The sequence below is a fragment of the Alosa pseudoharengus genome, unplaced genomic scaffold (assembly GCF_046254945.1).
Source record: "Alosa pseudoharengus isolate Yale_2024_CS ecotype anadromous, Long Island Sound unplaced genomic scaffold, YU_APseudo_1.1 YU_APseudo_1.1_scf_2, whole genome shotgun sequence".
Classification (NCBI taxonomy): domain Eukaryota; kingdom Metazoa; phylum Chordata; class Actinopteri; order Clupeiformes; family Clupeidae; genus Alosa; species Alosa pseudoharengus.
Genome location: NW_027468663.1, coordinates 30,858,254 through 30,880,222, shown reverse-complemented (window position 1 = coordinate 30,880,222; position 21,969 = coordinate 30,858,254). Strand labels below are relative to the sequence as shown.

At 41.5% G+C, this 21,969-nt stretch overlaps 1 protein-coding gene across 1 annotated transcript in view; it reads right to left on the bottom strand.

The window, feature by feature from the left end:
* Window positions 1–5,072: 5,072 nt before the first annotated feature.
* Window positions 5,073–21,969, bottom strand: part of adcyap1r1a (adenylate cyclase activating polypeptide 1a (pituitary) receptor type I) — a 21,062-nt gene continuing 4,165 nt past the window's right edge. Inside the window, exons 2-14 of the mRNA XM_076295922.1 lie at window positions 21,632–21,743; window positions 16,237–16,344; window positions 15,502–15,605; window positions 15,042–15,142; window positions 14,774–14,906; window positions 12,636–12,789; window positions 12,118–12,178; window positions 11,900–11,969; window positions 11,531–11,622; window positions 9,339–9,422; window positions 8,008–8,137; window positions 7,092–7,133; window positions 5,073–5,377 (exon numbers count right to left, since the gene is read on the bottom strand). Coding sequence (XP_076152037.1) covers window positions 5,174–5,377; window positions 7,092–7,133; window positions 8,008–8,137; window positions 9,339–9,422; window positions 11,531–11,622; window positions 11,900–11,969; window positions 12,118–12,178; window positions 12,636–12,789; window positions 14,774–14,906; window positions 15,042–15,142; window positions 15,502–15,605; window positions 16,237–16,344; window positions 21,632–21,743 — 1,395 coding nt within the window. The 3' untranslated portion in view covers window positions 5,073–5,173. The remainder of the gene's footprint in view (window positions 5,378–7,091; window positions 7,134–8,007; window positions 8,138–9,338; window positions 9,423–11,530; window positions 11,623–11,899; window positions 11,970–12,117; window positions 12,179–12,635; window positions 12,790–14,773; window positions 14,907–15,041; window positions 15,143–15,501; window positions 15,606–16,236; window positions 16,345–21,631; window positions 21,744–21,969) is intronic.

The window sequence follows — 21,969 nt, the reverse complement described above, 5'->3', positions numbered from 1 at the left end:
AACCTCTCCTTATGTTTCCCTAAGGGAACTGACCAAAGGCTAAATGTGGTCTGACCACTTGTGGGAAAGATTTTGTTTTCTCCCTTAATATGAGTTAAGTAGGCAAACAGAATTTTTTTTAGTGAGCAAATCAATACCAGGCAATATAGGCATAAAGGGAAGAGGGGATTTTTCTTTGTGCAGATGAGACCGCATGTAGAGCAGGGCTGCACGATTTGGGGAATATATTGAATTGATTTTTCTGACGGATATTGTGATTGCAATTTGATTTGTTGAGCTTCACTGTAGTCACACAATAAGGATGACATGACTATAAAAGTCATAGATGTGACAATGTTAACCATTCAGACAGAGATACAAGCTCCATGAGTAATTGCAGCCTTTGTGATTGCATTAGTTAATCGCAATTTGAACTAATTGCATTAGTTGAAAATGCGATTTCGATTCAAAATCCCTAATACAGAACATGTCTTCTGTGATGTGTAGTATGTGTTTACCCCCTTGAGATGATTTGTTGTGGTGGTTTATGGCTCATAGTTACCCCTTCAGCAGGTACCCTCACGCCATTGTTTAAAATATGTTGTAGAATGAAAGTTCTGAAGAATATCTGGGCTCAGCAGATACCACATGGAATTTGATGAAAAAATGTTTTTTATTAGAATGTTCATTACTCATAGTACCTCTAGCATAGTAGCTCCCTCTGGGGCAGGTGAGACCTACATCTGACACGTATCCAAAACTGTCCTTAGTAATCTTAGTAAATCAGTGCTTGTGAGGAAATGAAGGAAGTTGAATGGAAGACGTCAATGTGGTGTGGCCTAATATACTGACCAAATATTTTTTTTAAGATTTCCTAAAAACAAAGCTTGAGTAGTAATGACACTGAGAGTTGCACATTAACATTTGGGGTTGGATTGTTCTTTTCAATTGGCTCACCAATCAAGTTGGGATTTGAAGAATGCAGTAGCCTTTTAATAAAGGGTTTAAATTTACTGATTGTAATGTTCATGATTGTAGGTGTGTATGATGTTGACTTCTTTCCTATTAAACCTTTGCTTCAAACAAATACAAAATAAAGCAGGTGAGAACTAATTATATCACTAACCACGGTTCTAACCACAGAGGTATTAGGGTACAGCGTCTAACAGGAGTTTATTATCTCTGCAGAATTCCTTTCTAGGAAAGTTTAATGTTTAAGTGGGTATGGTGTAAAGGTGCTGGAAAAAGGTGTCATGCATAATTGAAGTGGAATGAAGATCAGATGTAGTTGTGAATATCTGTGAATGACAAAGGAGAGTCTCTGTACTCTCATGATATGAAGATGAATCTTCTGCACACACACCTTCCTACTTGGACCGCATACGTACACACAAAAAACACAAAGGGAAAGGACACCACTGACAAGATTCTTAATCAACCTAGAGGACACACGCACACACACACAATTTTCCCCTCTCAAAAACAGAGCTGAGTCATATACAAAAGAGAATATTTATACACCAAACAAAGACATCGCTGGTACAATAAAGCAAAATGATGGCAGGCGCAGAGAGCAGCGTAGCTATAGTTACAGTACATCTCCTCTTCAAGTTGTTACATTCAGTATTCAGATGATAATCATCTACAGTATGGCACAGGCTGCCGCTTGCCCAGAGTCTTTGGCACAGTCACAGGACACAGTGTGGCCCACTGACAAGTGCCCAGGAGCCAAAACAACGGCTCTCCACTGGCATCCAGTTTCCTTCAGCCGAACGGTTCTGGTACCGGGGTCTCCAGAGAGTCAGAAACCACATCTTCACATTTCCGTCTCCTGTCCACAAGGAACACGGGTAAAAGTACAAAGTAAAACACAACACCGTCTAGTGGCAAGCAGACATGAATACAAGCACAGATCAACAGCTCGTCTAGATACTCGTTTGTAACAGCTTTGAGACATGGTCGTTTTTCATCCGAGTGCGCAGACTCAGACGGACAGCTGGTGTATAGAACATGTAAAGCAGCAGAAATTTATCTTGTTTTTAATATTTTTTTCTTGTCATGCAGGCACACAACATCTAAAGACAGCCATCGTTGGTAACCCCCGCCCCCCCCCCCCTCCCCCCAACTCACACTTGTTTTGATACCTTATACCATATATGTTTTGAACTGTCTCTTTATGCAATTGCTTTCAATTACATCCAAGGGTTGAATGCAGCCACACCCAGTTTACACATTCCAACCGTTCTCCCCATTTGTACAATGACAGAGCTGTGTTTTCACTAGTTTCATTGATTAAAAACCATTTGAAATGCAAGAAAACCCATACACATAGACATATATTACTTCCTTAAAATACTGACTGTACGAATACTAAAGAGGAATTCTAAAATCCTTCAGTGGCATTAACAGTGGCATGAAATGAGCCTTTATCATTGATACAGGCCAATCACACATGCACGCCTCTCTAGCGCCACCTATTGAGTAAGAGCTGCAATGAAAGCAAATACATATCGCACATCAATTTGTTTTTCAGTTTCACATCTGGATAACACTGCTGTGCTACAGTTTTATACACACGCATTAAGTTCTGACATCATTTGTCACAACATTGCTGTGTCTTCTATGAGCAAACCAAGTAATGATGAAGTATGCAAGTTAATTAACATCACTAACGCATGAGAAAAACCCTTTCTAAACAAATAAATATATTGCAACTATATAATTTACACTGAGGTCCAGTAGCTTCAAAGATAAGAAAAAAACATGTTTTACTCTGTACATAATAGCAATGAATTACATCACATTCCATTAGCTTATACTCTCTCAGCAATCTGCCCATAGGTGACTACAAAAGTAAAACACTGAACAAATTTTCAAATTAGGACAGTCAGGATTGTCAGGAACTGTTGAGAAAACATGTTTTGGTGTGAGGGTTATCTCAATATCAAACTGGCTTGGTCATAAAGGGTCGAGAAGTGGCTTGTCACGTCCAGTACTTGATAAAATGTGTACTATCCTCAATGCAAAATATGAGGGAAAAAAGTTCTAGTAGCTAAACTAAAAGTTTTAAATGATTTAGAGAATATTTTGTCACATTGGCACATAGAGAAGAACGTATCAGTATATCAAACGGATACATAGTGGTCGTATCGTTGTGTCTTGCATTCTATAAATTATACTGTAATTCACACCATGATCTAAAATACTCTATAAAGGCAAATATGCTATTACAATTGATAAATAGCTATTAAAGAATGTGTATACTCGTATATCCTCTTCAGTTTACCATGGAAAAGAAATTAAATTTGTGAGGTCTTTTAAACTAGACAGATCATAGTTAGAGTCACTCTGCCCAACAGGCACTTTGGAAGCGTGAATAAAAAAATGAGCAGACCATCCTTACCGAGGAATGGGGACAATTCAATGTCATAGTGGGTCAATATTTCCATATATATATATATCCATCAGATATGTATTTGTAGTTATCAAAGGAGCGATTCACAGCAGGGAGGTTACAATTTTGCATTAAAGAACTCTGATTTAGGTTTCTAAGGCCCCCTCATTGCCCTCTAATGCCCCTGGGGATGTAGCCTCAGGGGTACAGAAGACCAGTACTGACATCTACGTACACACTGTCACCATAGCATGTTCTTCAGAACACGCTGTGCCAAAGATCTGAGTGATTTCATTGCGTCTCAGCTGAACAATTAACTTTTTACGCAAGACTTCTGAGAAAGAACACTATAATATATTCATACAAGTTACAAAGTCACTGACTTTAGCTCACAATGTAAGAGGCTATACTCTATTCTGACCATGTCAAAGGTTTTCTACTGTACTTTTATCGGAATATCATTAAAAAAAAACACATTTTCTTCTGTATCGCAAATGAACTCTACAGATTTGGACTCCAGTAGTGCTTTACCCCTCCCATCCCACCCCAATTAATTTGACAGTTTCATCACAAAAAATTACTAACGTCATGATACGAAAATAGAAAAGAAAATTATATATCCAAAGCACAACAACAAGAGTTACACGTACAATTAAGCGCTCATCCTTGAGCTTTCATATTTTTTTGACATACTCTGTACTTATGGCTGATTGTAAGAAAAATAAATTTTACAACCTCCCTAAAAAGATGAAACATTTAATCTGTCACATAGGCATTTATACAAGCAAGGCTAAGATTCTTCAGTTTTCCTTCGTCTATGTTGCCATAGATACTATGTTTTGCAGAATGAAGGATTATTAAAATGATCATATTTTGGCACTTCTTACAAGTACATACACCTTAAACTATTTATGTCAACAATATTTTACCCTCCTCAACTCAATATTTTAGTTTCATACATGCTGCAATATTTGGTACACATGTAGCCTGTAGTTGTAAATAAGACTACTAATCTAGTTCGCATAGATTTCCTATGTCATGGGAACAAAGAAGAGAGAGGACCTTTTGAGGTAATTCCTTCTATCCCAGTTACATTTTGAAATTAGTGAAGTAAATATCAGCTAATATTTGTAAACGTTTTATAATTTACTCTTCATGTCCATTTAAATTCCTGTTATCCTTATACACCCAATATTGGCTCTCAATTAATATTAGTTGAAGTGATAGGTCATCTATATTCCTTCTTTATATAATATATCCATGTTTACTGTCTGTACATGGAGTGGCACGGAAACTTGACTCTTTTCAACGTGGCAAACTAATGTCTCACTTTCTTAGCAGTTTGTATTAAATTGTATTGTATGGCACTATTTAAGACATATCAGATTTTATCCGCACCTGTTTCTACCTGCCTTTCTCATCAAGACAGCCATGCCATCTGCTTTTCAGTGTTATGCATTTTTTGTTTGTTTCCTTCCTCTTTAAATAGATTCAGTCTGCAAAGAGCAAACATGGCAGCCTCTTGTGCCTGTTGTATTTGGAATAGTGTATAGGGACAAAAGGGTGTGGGCCTTTCGGCATTGGCGGGTTTATATGTCTGTCTGTCACAGTGTGTGTGTGTGTGTGTGTGTGTGTGTGTGTGTGTGTGTGTGTGTGTGTGTGTCTGTGTGTGTGTGTGTGTCTGTGTGTGTGTGTGTGTGCATGTTTGTGTCTTCAGGTGTGTGCATGTGTGTCTGCTGATGTGTGTGTGTGTTGTTGTTAATTGTTACGGTCAGGGCGGGGCTTGGGCCGCTCAGACACTCAGGTGGGCAGGTTGAGATTGGCATTCTCCGCCTGCGGGCTGGACATGCGGATCTGCGAGCTGCTCTTGCTGAGGATGGACAGCTGAGTGCCCCCGTTCACCCCACTGCTCGCTAGGGACGGGTGACGCTGCTGCTTCAGGTCCACAGCAAAGTACCGGTTCACCGTCCAGCTTCGCCACTTCCTCTTCATCTCCGATTGCACCTTGAGGGAGAAACTTGAAGAGGTCATTTTTTAATGTACTTCGCTGAAGAGGTGCTCGACTCATCCCTCCATTACACAGCCCATCCTTTTGTCTCTCACATTCTTCAAAAGCACAAACACAGAACCAATAGACTTTAGTTTGTGAAAAAGAATTAGGAGAATTCTGCTGTTTAATACACCAATCCTATACAATAACGTTTTAGGATAAAATTATACACAATGCAGTCTAAAACAATTCAGTCGTAACATTTCTTTCAAGAATTTATTTCTTCAAGAACAATTTCTTCAAGAATATATTCTTCAAGACGTTTGATATACTGTAAGACAGGGCACTGGTGTTCTGGACCCAAAGTTTGAAGCATCTTGAAGTGATAAATCAATGAATGTCAATTGCATTGTCTCTTTATGGTTATGAATGACTTATTTAAAGTACAGCAGTTATCAAATGGTAAAAATGATCATTTAGAGTAATGTAAACTTTACTTTACTGTCTATTTCTGGTGTTTGTTGCTTTATGACAGTATGCCAACCAACACACTTGTACAACGCTGCCATCTACTGGGCCAAAAGTGTATCCTACGGTTTCCTCCTTTACTGCTGTCCTTATAACTTCACACACTCTGACACAACCTTATCTACCTGTGAGATAAGTATAAGAAAAGCAGTTATGAAAAACTGATGTATACTGTGTTTTAGGTTACCTGGATATAACTGTACACCATTCACTGAAGAATTATGTGAAAAATTAAAGGAATTATGGAAAGTACATATTTGTTTGGATCTTAATTTATAAACTGTCAGGGGATTGTAAAGCATGATCTTTTCATAAGCGCCTACTGCTCTTGAAATGCTATCATAAAAAGCTGAAAGTAATATAACAGCCTGGTTGCAGGTTCACAGCACTAAGATATCTGCTTCCAAGAGCCCATATGGTTCTTCATGTTGCCATTAAAAGGGCTTACTCAATTAAATATACATACAAAGTAGTGTAAAAAGTTTAGATTTACAATAAAATACTGTATCAGTCAATGATCAGAACAAACAAGACCACAGCCAATAGAACTGAAAGGTGTAATGACTTTCTGATATATAATGCAGCTTCATAACACATCCATTAGTTTAGGGTAACACTTTACTTGACAGTATCGACATAAGAGTGACATGACACTGTCATGAACATATGACACTGTCATGACACATGAACCCTAACCCTAACCCTAATCCTAACCTCTAACCCTAACCCTAACTTGTTATGACAAAAACCGAATGTCACTTCATAACGGAAGCGTTATGTCATAAACATGTCACAAACGTGTCACTCTACGTGTCGATACTGTCAAGTAAAGTGTAACCGTTTAGTTTTTAACTAGTTAATAACACACTATTGATGTTTTGTGATTTCTCCAAATATTGACATGAGCTGAGTGGAAAATGAACTACCTCATGGGCTCCTGAACTGCTGTCTCATCTTAGCTCATCACCTTTTTTGTTACCTACATTTATTTCCATCTCATCAAATAGTCAGCAGATTTTCCAAGTGTACTCTGCATTCGACATGTTGTCCTGAGCTACGCTGAAATGGCCGCACTAAATGTCTCAGCTTAGCTGCGGGATGCAGGCCCACAGTTCCAGGTTCTTTGCTGCTGCTGAGAGAGTCCATATGTTTTTTTAGTGCACTTCATTGACCACAATTTGCAATAATAACCCGGCTTACCTCTCCGTTCAGGAAACAGTAGAGAACAGCCACAACGAATCCCTGGAAAAGGAAACACAGAAGTCTCTTAGGTCTTCAGGGTAAATGAAAGCTGCAATCAGTATTTTTTATGTGGATGTTAATGTTTTTTCTATCTTTTGCTAACAATTTAGAGGACCCTGAAATAAAAAATCCAGTGCCTGAAACAAAGAAACATGTATAATGTGCACAAACATGTTATTTCGGTTAGTTATCGTGTGTCATGTTACATTCAGGTCATAAAAACGACCTTACCGAAACATTTAAACGTAAATTCACCATAACATGATCACAATAGAAACGGGCTCAAAGACATGAAGGGTGTCAGTCGGAATAAGTGTGCTGCCCTGGGCCTTGGGTTCAATGCCTAGCTCAATACCAAATTATTTGAGGTGTTTGAGCTCTTTCTTATCTGTAATTACACTCATTTCTGGGTCGGTGGTGCTGTGGTTTCTGCTCTTGGACAAATTCCCAGGGAGTGTTCTGCTGTTCAAGCGTGCATTTCCTTCCCAGGGTAGTGGGAAATTATTAATCTAAAACTTTGTTGTCCTTGTGTAAGACCAATTAGTCTATCCTCTGAAGGAAGAGTCTCCCGTTGGGGGTTAAAAATGTAATTTAAAGTAATCAAGAAGAAAAACATGCTCAAAATAAACCAGAGGTTTTATGCTCTGTTTTGGAAAACATTAATTTTGTAATTTCCCAATATTTGGTTTAAAATAGCTACAGTGTTATATTTTTGGTGCACAGGCACAGTGTTATGTGGAGAAACATGAGAGTATATGTACTGTACTGTAGATGTTTTCAGTGTTTAAGGTGGGGAATCCCAGTTTGAGTACGAGGAAGAGTTGAACTCTTGTTAACCTGGGGGCGGGATTGTTAATCTGGGAACGTGTCTCACCTGGAAGGAGCCAAGGCCGAGCTCAAAGACCAGGCGCTCCCGCTGGCTGACTTTCTCCGGGGAGAAGGCAAACACTGTGTAGTGGATTCCAAACAGAGGGATGAGCAGGAGAGTGGAACGGGCAAGCCTCCTATACACACACACACACACACACACACACAAACACACACACGAGTATACGGACACACAGATATGCATGTATACCCACACACACACAAGCAAACGTTCAGACACACCAACACACACAACAAATACAAAAAGAATGTCAGCCCATATACCTGAGGATGAACACAAGACCACAACTTCACAGGAACGTTTGCATAGTGTTGGTCCACCAAGACCAAGCTGTGTGCAAACACAAGTTGAGTTTGCTAAACAGGCCAGTGCATGACCTGGGGAGAGGATCTGTATATATATATCAACTTCCTAAGCCTCTCAGGGAAAGCACAGCAGATCCAAGGAGAATTAACTGTTTACACAGCACTACAAAACTGAACAAATGCAGTACGTTTTCTATGACAAAGTAACAGTCTTGAAACACTTGCTTCTATCACAACCACCCAGGAAACACTGTTATGATTATGCAAATGAACACACAATGAAACTAGCCATACCAGGCCAAACAAGGCACAGCATTAATTTAAAACTCCATGCAGAGGCAATGAGGCGTAAGCTTAGGCAACCACAATCACGATCTATTCTCAGCACAATATGAGAAAAATGTTAATGAGGTTTCGCCTAGCCTAGGCCACAAACACTGCCCTGGCGGGTTTCCATCTGAACTTGTTTGGCTGCAGCCATCACAAACAAGCCAGTTCTCAACCTCACTGACAATACAGTACCGCTTCAACTTCAAGCATTAAAAAATAATAAAAAAGACAATGACAGCATGACTAATGTGAAAATATGTTTCATTTAATTAAAATGGCCTGGCTATTAACACACACATACACACACACACACATTGTACACAGAAAAAATTAAGAAGATGGTCTCGGCTTAACAAGGTGATCCCTCTACATATCACACAGTGTATAGTGTTAGTATCTAATTACACTCCGTTACGGCACTTACAAATCCTCACAAAAAACGAAACTACCACCTCACACAGAAACACATATGTGACAGACTGAACACACACCACACACATGTACAAACAAACATGCACACCACACTGAAACACATACACACAAGTGCACACACATAAACAAGCAATCTCTGTGTGTCTCTCTCTTTCACACGCAAACACACACACACACACACACACACACACACACACACACACACACAGAGACACACACACACACAGAGACACACACACACACACTTACAGAGTGATGGTGGAAAGTTCTGACATCCTGCACGAATGCTGGACAGCCTGTGTGGGCTCACTGAAGCATTTCTGTGCACAGCTGCTAAACATGACAAAGACACAACACAACAGAAGACAACACATCTTAGGGACAGAACAGACATTCAGACACACACTCTCCAAACTCACACCAAACAGACACACACACACACACATACACACACATGCTTGCGCACAGGCACACACATAATTACATACACACACACACACTCGCACACATACACACACTTGCACACACACACACACACACACACACTCGCGCACACACACACACACAGACACAGACACACACACACACACACACACACACACACACACACACACACACACACACACACACACACACACACACACACACACACACACACACACACACCCCTACACACAGCTGTCCACACCCAGCTAGGGCTCTATCTATCTGAGGTTCTATATTTGCCTGAGCAGTTAGTCCCAGCACTAACAGTTTTGTTGGTTAGGGAGTGGCGAAATTTAATTACAGTTTTTTCTGATTGCTTAAGCACATTTTTTGTAACTATGGCTTTTTTTGCTAAACTCTACACACAAATGGCAAAACCTCTCACCCAATCAGCAAAACATTGTAGTTCTCTTGCAAAAGCTAACACACCTTGCTTAACTCTTCACACCTTCGTAAAAATGGTGTTTTCGTATCTAACAGTAAACACAAGCCATCACAATAGTAAGCACACAATGTGCCAACAACACACTGATGGTATGAATAAAAAACACATCTGGCTTTTGCTTTCTCTGTGCACAAGGTAGACTATGTCAGTTTGAGGTCATACTTTTGTCATAGTTCTGTAAACATACAGGGATCCAAACTTCAAGTATTAGTGTTTATTTACACACATCATAACAAACACAAGTGTGTTTTTCCAAGTCAAAACACAAAATAGCATTTCACTGAGACAAAACAAATCAGTCTACATCGGGTCGTCTCTCTCAAAATTCTGTCTACATCACATGCAATGTCCTAGTCCAAGGCACCGGGAAAAATATATTCTGGAATGACGTATCCAGGCCTGACATGACAATATCCCCACATGTAGACTGTTTTTTTGTCTGTAAAAGGGCTATTTCTTTCTCTTCTCACTCTTCCTGCTCACTCCATTGTACCCATTGTACATTACCTGTGGCTTATTTATAGTGCTTAGGCTGATTGCAAAGTGAACTAATTATCTAAAACAGTTTTCACATGAGAAAGTGTGCCAGAGAGTTGGCAAAATAGTGTAAATAATAGCCATTGTGCCTACAGTTGTGCAAAGTGTGTGTTGTGTTGTGCTTTTAGTTTTGCGAACTCAGTGAGTGGTTTTGCCATTTGTGTGTAGAGTTTTGCAAAAAAAGCCATAGTTACAAAAAATGTGTTTAAGCATTCAGAAAAAACTGTAACTGTGACAGAACACACACAATGACACATCTACATATGGACAAATGAACATAGACACACAAATGGACAAACAGTCGGACATAAATGTTAATTCCTGAGAAGTTGCTGAGTTATCACTGGTATGACACCAGCATTTTGAGTCACCCCTCAAATGGTCATACATCTAGACCACTGCACTGTACCAACACATCAGGATTTTGGCAGACCAAGAAAGTCAGTGAGGTGCAATCTGCCGTCATCTGACGAATCTACAAAGAAGCAGGGGAAATCAACAAGCAAACATAACATCATATAACCTCTAAAAACAACCTCCAAATTCCAATTTCCCACTACATGACAGAAGCATTCATGATAAATGCATAGCAACCAAATACCTTAGAATGGTTGCTATCAATGACTCAACACTCTGTCTGTCCTCGTATGAGCCAATGAAAATCAAACAGCACCACATCTCAACCAATCAGCACCAAAGAAGGACAGATGACAACACAATCAGAGCAGCAAGCATTTAGAGGAACACAGATGAACATCCTGCTCCTTAATAAAAGATCTCTCCTACAAACAAAATAAGCAAACCAGTGACCTGCGCATGGCAACTCCGCCTCAAGTTGCTAATAAAACTGCACCTTTGTCAGCTCTGAGATCAGTTGGAAAATGTCACCCAATCAGAGCGCAGCATCAGCCCCTGCACCCCGATTAGCATATACGTGCATGGCATGCTGTTTCCATGGCGATGCGAGACTCACAGGTAAATGCTGGACTCGTTTCCTCCAATGTCAGGGGACTGCAGCTTCTGCACCAGGATGATGATGATGCCGATGAAGAGCACAAAGTTGATCTGTGTGAAACAAATGCAGGAGAAGCCATTTTGTGGATTACTTACACATGCCTTTCATGTCATTCAAGTCCAATCAGTTACGTCAAAGCTGATCACGGATTTGCATGGGGATAGGGTATTAAAACCACAGCAAAATATTCTTCTATCTTTAACAATGAGGCACTAAAATGTGTGCATGTCTGTGGCCATCATCAATTTGCCATCCTTACACACTTGTGCTAAAGGAGAAGAGTGGTGCATGGGTGTGGATGTAGAACCAAGCGTTTAATTCCCTCACCATGATCGAAGCCACGACTGGTCCTTTAATAACCCACCAGAGAGCAGTGTTGTCATTCATATCCCAGCACCTACGGGAGTTTGATGGAAACAGAGGGGGGCTTTTATAAGACGAGATTTGATTACAATTCCATTTGAAAGATTTCCAACGTGCGATACTGTGCATAGGAACGTGGCTCTGTGGTGATGTAATTAATGATGCTTTGGCTCCACACATACCCCGAATCATCAAAGTGCAGCCTCAGAACAGCCCAGATGGTCACACAAATTGTAGGTGTGCCTGGGAGAAAACATACATACAAACACACAAACAAACACACAAACGCAATTAACATTTCATCGAGGTCACGGTAGGAGAGCGTCTGCACGCAGAATTATATGTTTGTCCAGGGATAGAGGTCTTTCTCATCAGCGTTTAATGTTACATAAAGACATCATTATATAATGTAGAAGATCTAGTTAATGTCTTAAGAAATCCTCTTGCAATGGCATTGAAAGTGGAGATTATCACCGAGATCTTAGTTCAGCCAAGAACCGGACTAAATTGCACTCGGATTCTTAAAATCCCCAGTTAAATTTCTATTTGGTAAGGCCTACAATAAGACAAGACATAATCCCCAGTCAAGAAACCAGACATGACATTAATACATTTCACCAGTATTGTCTGAATGATCCATCGTAGCACATTCAGAGAGCAGTACATTTAAACTTAAAATAAAAAGTGTAGCTATACTCACCCCAGCCTATGATGGTGTACCAGTAGAAGTATCTCCTTTCGGGGAAAAAGGTTTCCACCAGTAGAGTGAAGAGGTAGAGGCCCTCTATGAAGAGCCAGAAGTAGTTGGACATCACGCAGTAGTGGAAAAACACCATGACCGCTTTACAGGCCACCTATGCCCAGCAGGAGATCAAGGACAAAAACTAAAATCACAAACAAATCTGAATTTACTTATGAATTTTCAAATTCATTGAAATTCCTTCAAATGTACTCTTGACATGTTACATATCTCATAAGGCGTCTCCAGCGGGAGGAACAATTATCGTATTGTATTTGCAAATATAAATTCCTTCTCAGCATGGACTGAGGACAACATAGTGCTGGACTTTCCTGATTGCCTGAATGAAAGATGGCACTACCTTGGGCAAAAATGTTTCAAAAATCAAAGTAAAATCTCAACTCCATCAGTGTTTCACCAATAAAACTAACATATCAGCTCTGCATCACTTAAGCATTGTCTCGACACCCGCTCATCCCCATCCCCTCTGTGTGCTTCTGCTGCTAAACCCTCCGATGGCCAACGACATAATCTCTTGTGAGGCTGATCAATTATTCACTGATCCAATTTGGGGAGTGGTGATGTCATTAGGGCGCCTACTGATGAGCTTGTTGATGGCTCGGTAGGACCTTGAGCTGGGCCATAATGAACCTGTGCAGAGCGGAGCAGGTATTGATATGCTAATTCTGCTGCTAATGGGATATTTCCATAGCTGGGTGAACTCAACGGCACTCCATAATTACCACTGTTTGTCAGAGACACGAGAGGACAAAGGTAGAGGGCTGTCATTGGCTAGTTTAGAGGGCTGAAAGGAAAGGATTTTTTAGGCCTTGGCTTTCAGTCTAAATCTAAGAACACTGGATGCATAGATAAGGCTTTGTCATCTCATGGATGGATGCATAGATAGATGGGTGGGGAGAATGTGTGATAACATGTGTGAGAGTCTCGTGTATCTATTATCTTTGGCACCCTCCTTCCCAGACGAAGACATAAAAACGTTGGCCTCTTCGGCAGCTGCTTGTCCCTTATGAGACTTTGAGACTATAAATGTAACTGCCCTGGATAGCCAGTTTTGATGTCAAGACGAGACAATATCATGCTCCTCTACTATTATTTAACACAGAGCTGGCCCAAGCCCTGATGGAGCCCTACACAAAAATGTATTTGGGGGCCCATACCACCTTATCAGTCATACCCTACCAGTCATATTGAATATTGTCAATGCCACATCACTAGCCATCCCATATAGATAGCCTATTTTATATATATTTTATAATATTGTATTCATATGCATTGGAGTTCATATATTTTGGAGTTCATAATAACAAGTAGCCTAAAATAATTTTTCATTTGAGTATTGCATATTGATGTTCTTACTTTTTAATGTCACAATTACATTGTATTGGTGGTGCATAAGTCTAATTAGGTGGTTTTCACTTTAAGGAGAGCAATTTGTGTCTGTGTCTGTATTATTTGTGTGTGCATAAGGATATGAGTCATGATGTTTGCTATTTGATTAGCTAAAATAAATGTTGAAAAACCAAAGAGAACCTTTCTTTGATCGCAGGGGTGTCATGCAAAGTTAATTTCTGGTGAGCACTGCATGCACAAATGACAAGCAAACATAACGTGAGCTAACTGGATAGCTAGAAGGAACTAGGCTATTTTCAGATGTAAAAGTTTGCCAATAGTTGCGTAGCCTGTTACTCATATGATGCCATTAAAAACCAACAATGATTTAACTTCATTTCATTGCCTAGGTTAGAGACATGAGAGATGCAAGTCAGCAGATCAGCTATTATTATTTGTTGACACTAAACCTGAAGAGGAAAACAAGTTTACCAAACCACTGTTCCCGCAGTTCACTCGCATAGAGTTTTTTCTCTTCTCATGCCCTGATAATTCTGCTTCATTTGCAGGGGCCCTACACAACGTGTGCACTTTACTGTACTGCGCGTATACTGTAGGGCGGTCTGGCTCTGATTTAACATCTTGACCATCACTAGTGTCCCCATCCTCTGACTGTATTGCTGACTATATTGCTCTTCACAGTTTTAATGCACCATTTAAAGAAACGCAGATAGGAGAAAGAGACGTACGGTGTGTACAAAGCAGTGGTTGCTATCCTCCTCTGCGTAAAGCACTCCGTCTTTGATGAACACTGAGATAGCCCTCAGGATGAAAGACACAAAGAGGTTCATGTGGATGAAATTCCTGGTGCAGTGAAGCTTCCTGTTGGGAACACAAAATAAAAACTGTGAGGCTTTTGTTTTTAATATGCATCTTTCTCCAGTCACACTAACAAAAAGAAAGAGAGAGACAGAGAGAGAGAAAGGGGAATAGACTCTATAGGACCCTGGTACTCACCTAAACCGGCAGAGAATGACCATGGCAGTGGTGAGGGACACCAGGGAGGTGCTGTAACCAACCGTGTAGAGCGCTTTCACAGATTTATAAAATTCAGGATGCTGAGAATTGCGTGGAAAAACATGGAAGAAAATGGCGTATCAGAAAGTGAGAAACACCTTTTACAAACACATATACAATTGGCACAATAACTAGCCACATATATTTGTGGCTTTGACAGATTTGCATTGTCCTTTCAAGAGGAGAGACAATTACATGAAAACAAAGTAATTACAAGACCTAAAGCATTTTCATCACATATTTTTAATGACATTGTGTATATGTTTGTTGGCATGTTTGCTAAAATGAGTTTTATATATCATGATTTATATTTTGTTTTTATTTTTTACTGAATGGATATTGTATCTTTGAGTAACTAAAACATTGCTGAATCCCTTGAGGATTTGTGGAGAGCTTGTACCGTTGGTTTGGTGGCGTTGTCGTCAAAAATGCAGGCATCCACATAATGAGGGAATGGCTCTGACCAGCCATACTCTGTGCAGTTACGAGTGATCTCCCCCAACTCTGCAAACACACCACCAGGCATGGTAACTATTATGACAACATCCTTCACCCATTTTTCAGTTTGTATCGAACCAACTGAATTGTGAAAAACAATCACAAACTGAAAGCTGATTCAGCCAAAAATGGCACAGATGAATGGCACTATTCTGAACCTTGTGTTATTGTTAAATGCCTTTCAAATGTCCACCCTACAGTATATGTTTCTTGAACTGCAAAGCAATTACAAATGGGACACAAGTTTGACCTTACATTTCAAAAACACATTATGCAGGTTTTAACCTTTTTTTCATTATCAGTTCATTTTGATGGCATATGCTCTCAGAGCTGTTGAGCTAGCTCTCAGAGCTGTTGTTCCTAGTAGCCATCCACACTAATGTTTCTCACATGTTTTAAATGAAGCAGCCCTAGGCCCAATACCCAGCGAAAATGTAAGATAACTTTTCAGAGCACAATGTTCTTAAATCTTTTACAAGCATACACTGTTTAGTAAGCTAGCTAGTTAGCTGTTATCAGTGGCAACTCTGTTGGTGTTGGCATTTACAGAGAAAGGCTCTCAGCTTTTAGCTAGTTTAAAAAAAAAAAAGTCCTTACTGTTGCTTTAACCACAGAGCAATGGGACCTGGGTACTCACCATTATCCTGGGCAATGACCACAAACAGCTCGGGGCATTTGACTGACACTACATCGCCCACCTTCGATGCCTGCCAACATGTCAGGTTGTCCCACATCCAGGGGCAGCCTGGACCCAGATCTGCAAGGGGTCAAAGGATCACAGAGTATCACTGTTATGCACACACACACACACACACACACACACACACACACACACACACACACACACACACACACACACAAACACAAACACACACATAAAATCCTCAATGGTCACACTCCAATAAAGATGAGTGGACCCGCTGATCAATATCTGATCTCAGAAATGTCTATTGCATCCAGCACAATGTCAAAGCCCATTCAGATGACAGAATTGGATTTCACTTTCCCCTGTAGCTCCCGGCACGTTAACCACCACCGTCATCTCCACTCAACATCGCCATGGATGACAGGCAGGAGGCAGACGCTGGCAACATTTTTTCAGAGGCCATGTCATTGTCCCCTCTCAAAACACCCTCAGCAAGCCCCCCCCCCCCCCCCCCCCCCCACACACACACACACACACATACACACACACACACATCTTCCTCCTGATACACATTTTAGCAGCCGCCATGTTACTGTAGCGTGTTTAGTGCACTAGTCTGAACTGAAGCCTCTTCAGCCCCAGGCAAGAGAGACTGACTAGCGTGCTGTGCTTGACGCAGACTCTGATTAACCGAGTTATGGAGATTTCATTCTCATCTTATACATGGGTGTGTGAGCTGTGAGGGTATGTGATCTGTGTGCGTGTGTGTGTGTGTGTGTGTGTGTGTGTGTGTGTGTGTGTGTGTGTGTGTGTGTGTGTGTGTGTGTGTGTGTGTGTGTGTGTGTGTGTGTTTGTGTGTGTGTGTGTGAGTGTGTGTATGCCTGCTTGTCCATATAGCAGATCACATGTCCCGAACCAGGGCCTCTCATTATCACACACCATTCCTCTCCCTCATGCCGAATCAATGGGCAAACTGCTAAATTGGGCTGAGTTTGCACAGCAAAGCTAACTGTGCAAAAAAATTCAACGGGAGAAAAAGACAGCAAAAAAAAAAAAAAAAACCCTGCAGCACTGGTCCCCATCACACACATAGCAGCAGTCACAGAAGCGTCACGCTATAATCCTGTTAGCCACGAGGGCAAGGCTAAGATGGCCGCTCAATACTTAATTACAGCTGGAGCAATCACAGTTCTACTTCATCGACTAGCATGCACAGTGCACCTCAACAATTAAAGGCCCGGACTGGTTGAAGCAGGAAGTGGAGCGAGAAATCCTCAGTCGTGTGCACGCTGGCTGCGTTCCGGGGGGTGGGGTGGCGGTGGGTGGGGGGGGATGAGTTGCAGTCATGAAATGTGACTGGTTGTGCTCTCCGCTCCACTCTGACTCTTTCTCACCTCACCCTCGGCTCCTGTTCACACTCTTCTCAACTCCCTCTCTTTCTGACTCGCAGTCTGTCTCGGGCTATCTGTCTGTATGTTTGTCTGCCCCCCCCCATCTCGCTCCTAAGGCAACGGACTCCCTAACTGAGTGCATGGCGTGGTGGTGCAGAATAGGTAGATGGGTAGATTGCTCATGTCTGTGTGGTGGGAGAGCAGCCTCCCCCTGAGCTCTAATCTGTTTTTGTTCTGTCTGGCAGGCCGGACACAAAGCCAATTACTTTTTAAAGGGCAAACGAGCACAGCCACACAGCACCAGCAGCTACGGGCAGTGGGCTAGAGGAGAAAAGAGAAGAGAAGAGAGGAGGACAGGAGAGGAGGAGAGAGGAGAGGAGAGAAGGGAGGAGGACAGGAAAGGGGAGAGAGGAGAGTTGGAGGAGTCCAGAGCGAGCTGGACGAGGCATCGCATGCCTCGTCACAGGAAAGCCACACACAGCGCAGCGGAGTCTGCCAGCCGGGCTGCATTACAGGATTTAGATGGTGGTGCTCTGGGAGGGTGGTCATTGGGCACACCAGCCTTTCCATGCTGTCTGTGAATATTCACGCGATAGTTATATTCATATTCATAATATATATATATACAACAGGCTTGTGCAAAATTCAGAATTTTCAATTCAATGGAATTTGAATTGAATTGGCTCCGCCGCACAGGAAGATGAATTTGAATTTAAATTGGAATGAAAGGAAGTGGAAATAAATTCCCACAACAGAAAGAATGTGTTGAATCTAGGGATGTAACGGTATGAAAATTTAACCTCACGGTATAGTGACCAAAATGATCACGGTTTTCGGTATTATCACGGTATTTCTAAAAGTGTGTTCAATATGTTCAGAAAGCACTGATAGGCCTACACAAGCTGAAATAGTTTCAAAAAGTGTCCCGTTCACTTTTTTCTTCATGTTTAATTGGCTTAATGTGCTTATACAGTGTAGCTTAACTTACCCTACCATAACTTGGAGTTTGCTATTTCTGTTATTTGGATGCAATGAGTGAGACCAAAGTAAGTGTTCAAAATAAAACTTTAGGCTACTGTATTCTCCTGATAACGTGAGTGGAATGGATTTAATGTGGACGCGAACATAAAAAGACGCAGAGTGGCTACAGTACATGATACAGTGCACATTTTGCGGTGAAAAAGTTCCGCCTTTTAAAATCAGATGTAGCCTAATCCGAATCGTAGTTAAAACAGAATAGTAGTTAGACAACAGAATCAGTAGGGTACCAGTTTTGTTTCATTGTACCAGGCCTACTGTATGTCAAAAGCAGGCTCGGATGAAGCTGGGAAGGATTAAAAACACGGTTTCCACACTGCGGTAATCAACAGTGATAATCATGATATTTGAAATTAAAACGGTAATTATTATCGTCAACATTTTTATTGCGATTTACCATTATACCGGTAATTGTTACATCCCTAGTTGAATCTCACATACATTCAGTTTTGGAAAGGTTACTTTGGAAATGTAATAAGTAACTGTTTTAAGTTCTAAGTTGTGTGTTTGATGCAATCATATCTGGCATATACTGTGAAGCTTCATTCTTCATTGTTAAACACTACCCTTAAATTATGTATTCGAATTTCCATAGAGATCTGTTAGAGATCTGGATACTGGCAACCTGAATGACCTTGTGACGGGAGCGCGATAGGAGGGCAAAGTATACCCTTATTTAGGTAATAGTTTAATTTGCCTCTACAGTTACACACTTATTCAAAATGGAGGAGCACTTGGCCAGGGCTCTCATTATTAAGGACCTCTCCTGCATAGCCTCTCCATCTCTGGCAGAGCTGGGCTCTGGACTGGGAACAGGGTGGACAAGGCTGGCTGGGGGATCTTTCCCATAAGGACCCTCTGTTCCAACATGTGAGCTCCACATATCTTTGGTGAAATTTTAATATACATTGTACTTATTTTGAGGCTGTTTTTACAGTTATGTTGAATATGAATATGAATTTGTTTGTTATCATTTTCTTTTCTCGTTTTTTATGTTTCTTTTCCGCACTGTGTAAGAAAACCCTAATTCCAAAAGCCTCATTCTGGACTTCCCTTTATCTCTCATCTCTCTCTTTGTTTAACATGGCTTTTGCAAAGGTGGCTGTTTTATTTCTTGCCCAATGATTTCCTGTCTGTGGCACTGGACCGCTCTCATCTGCAGAGAGGGGAGGACTGGGAATCAATAGAGATGGAGGTGGAGACATGAGGACCCTTTTGCTTAGGGGGATCAGAGAATAATTAATACATTCAGCCTACCACTGGGTGTCTGGGTTGGATCTAAATAGCATTAGTCTCTTGTGTAATCAGGAAGGGAACTTGTTAGGGTGAAGGATTTCTTTTTTAACCCTTGTTGATGTTCGTTCAAAGGATCGCATAGCATTCTTACAGCTAGACTGCACAGACAATGGTACACTACAGACATGAACGTGCACACACACACACACACAAGCATGCGTACGTACGTACACACACACACACACACACACACACACACACACACACACACGCACACACGGACATGGACACACACTCACACACATGACACGCACACACACACACACACACACACACACACACACACACACACACACACACACACACACACACAACACGCACACTCACACATACATAAGAGACAATGGATGACAGTGTTCAGGTAGGAGAAAATAATGCACATTCAGGTGGTGTTCTGCAGAAGATGCATGAACTTGCCCTTTCTAGAGCCTATTTTGAGTAATGGGCTGGAAGAGCATCTCCGTCAGGCACAGAAGTGGTCTAAACGATGCAGCCAGGCCCTGAGGCCGGCCTGCCTGCCCCGTGACTCAGATCCAGCTGGGAATGGATGGGGAGGAGGATGGGGGGGGCTATTTGGGTTTATTTATCCGAGCCAGCCGCATTACGAGTCCTCCTTCAAGCTGCGTGTTTATTAAAATAAAAAAAAAGAAAACCACTGCCTACTCCCCCTGCCTGAAGAAAATAATTGTTTCCAGGTGTCACTCTTCTCTTTTGGTTTCCTGTTTTTGTAAGCGCTGCACAATTAGGACCCCCAAACAAATGCGCAGCCATGGGGAATGCACCATTTGGCTGACGGTATTGATTACGCGATCTGCTCATTGCAAATATGTCTGCGTGGCTCTCTGAACTCTTTGACAAATAAGAAATAAGACACACAAATGCATCCATGACTGTGCCCGCTGCCATTGCACAAATGTAAGTGAGGATTTAATCAAGGCAAATGATGGCAGTGCACACAGCCCGTTGGATGCCTGAGGCGTGGCAAGCATTTTGATTGCATGTCTGACACGGAGTATTGACGCTATGATGTGATGAAACGAATTCCACTGCGTATGACCAGAGAACATAAACGTTATTGACATTTTCATTATGCAATTCTAAGCAAATTCTCATAAGGGGGAATGGTTTGATTTTGTGTGTAGTGGTATGTCCTGACTACACAATGTTTTGGTCTTCCACGATGGTCTTTTACGATTGACCATGTCAGACTGGACGATCAGAGAACCACAAATTCTTGCCACGTCTTGGTCGTAAGACTGGCCACATTACAAGATCATGTAGCCTATCTATCGTAGCCTTCTCGTCGCGTGTCGTCATAATGTCAGTGTCAACACGGGAGTCGTAGGAGATTCCCCCAAAATTCTGACATGCTAGACTTTTGGTTGTGGAGTCGTAGAATGTTGCAGACAAGAAATCGTGGGTCGTTGAATATGTCACCTTACAAGACGTTTCCTCCTTTGGCATCATTCCTGACTTTTCATATTCGGGCACGACACTGGAAATGTATCGTCCACGACAGAATCGTGGCAAAATTGGGCTGAAATCGTGTAGTCTGCACATGCCATTCTTGGAGGGAAATGAAAACACATACACACACACACACACACACATGCTCACATCCAAAACTCTGATTCCCATATGCATGCAAAACTCACACTCACCATATTCATAGTCTTGGGCCTCGTGTAATGCAATCCTCTCCATGCATCTCTCCTCCTCACGCTTGATGACGCAGCTGGAGAACTCCTGGCTACTGGAGCGCATAGGTAGCACCTGTTCAGGACACAGAGACACACAGACACACACTCTTGCTCAGACGCCTCCGAGGCACAAAGGACACACACACACAAACGCAACAACACCCTAACATCCTCACAGAATATTCATGGAGCAAATACAAACACCACACTCTCACTTTACAACACACACACACAAACACACACACACACACACACATACACCAACACACAAGCAAAGGCGTGTCCTTTATCCTTTGCAG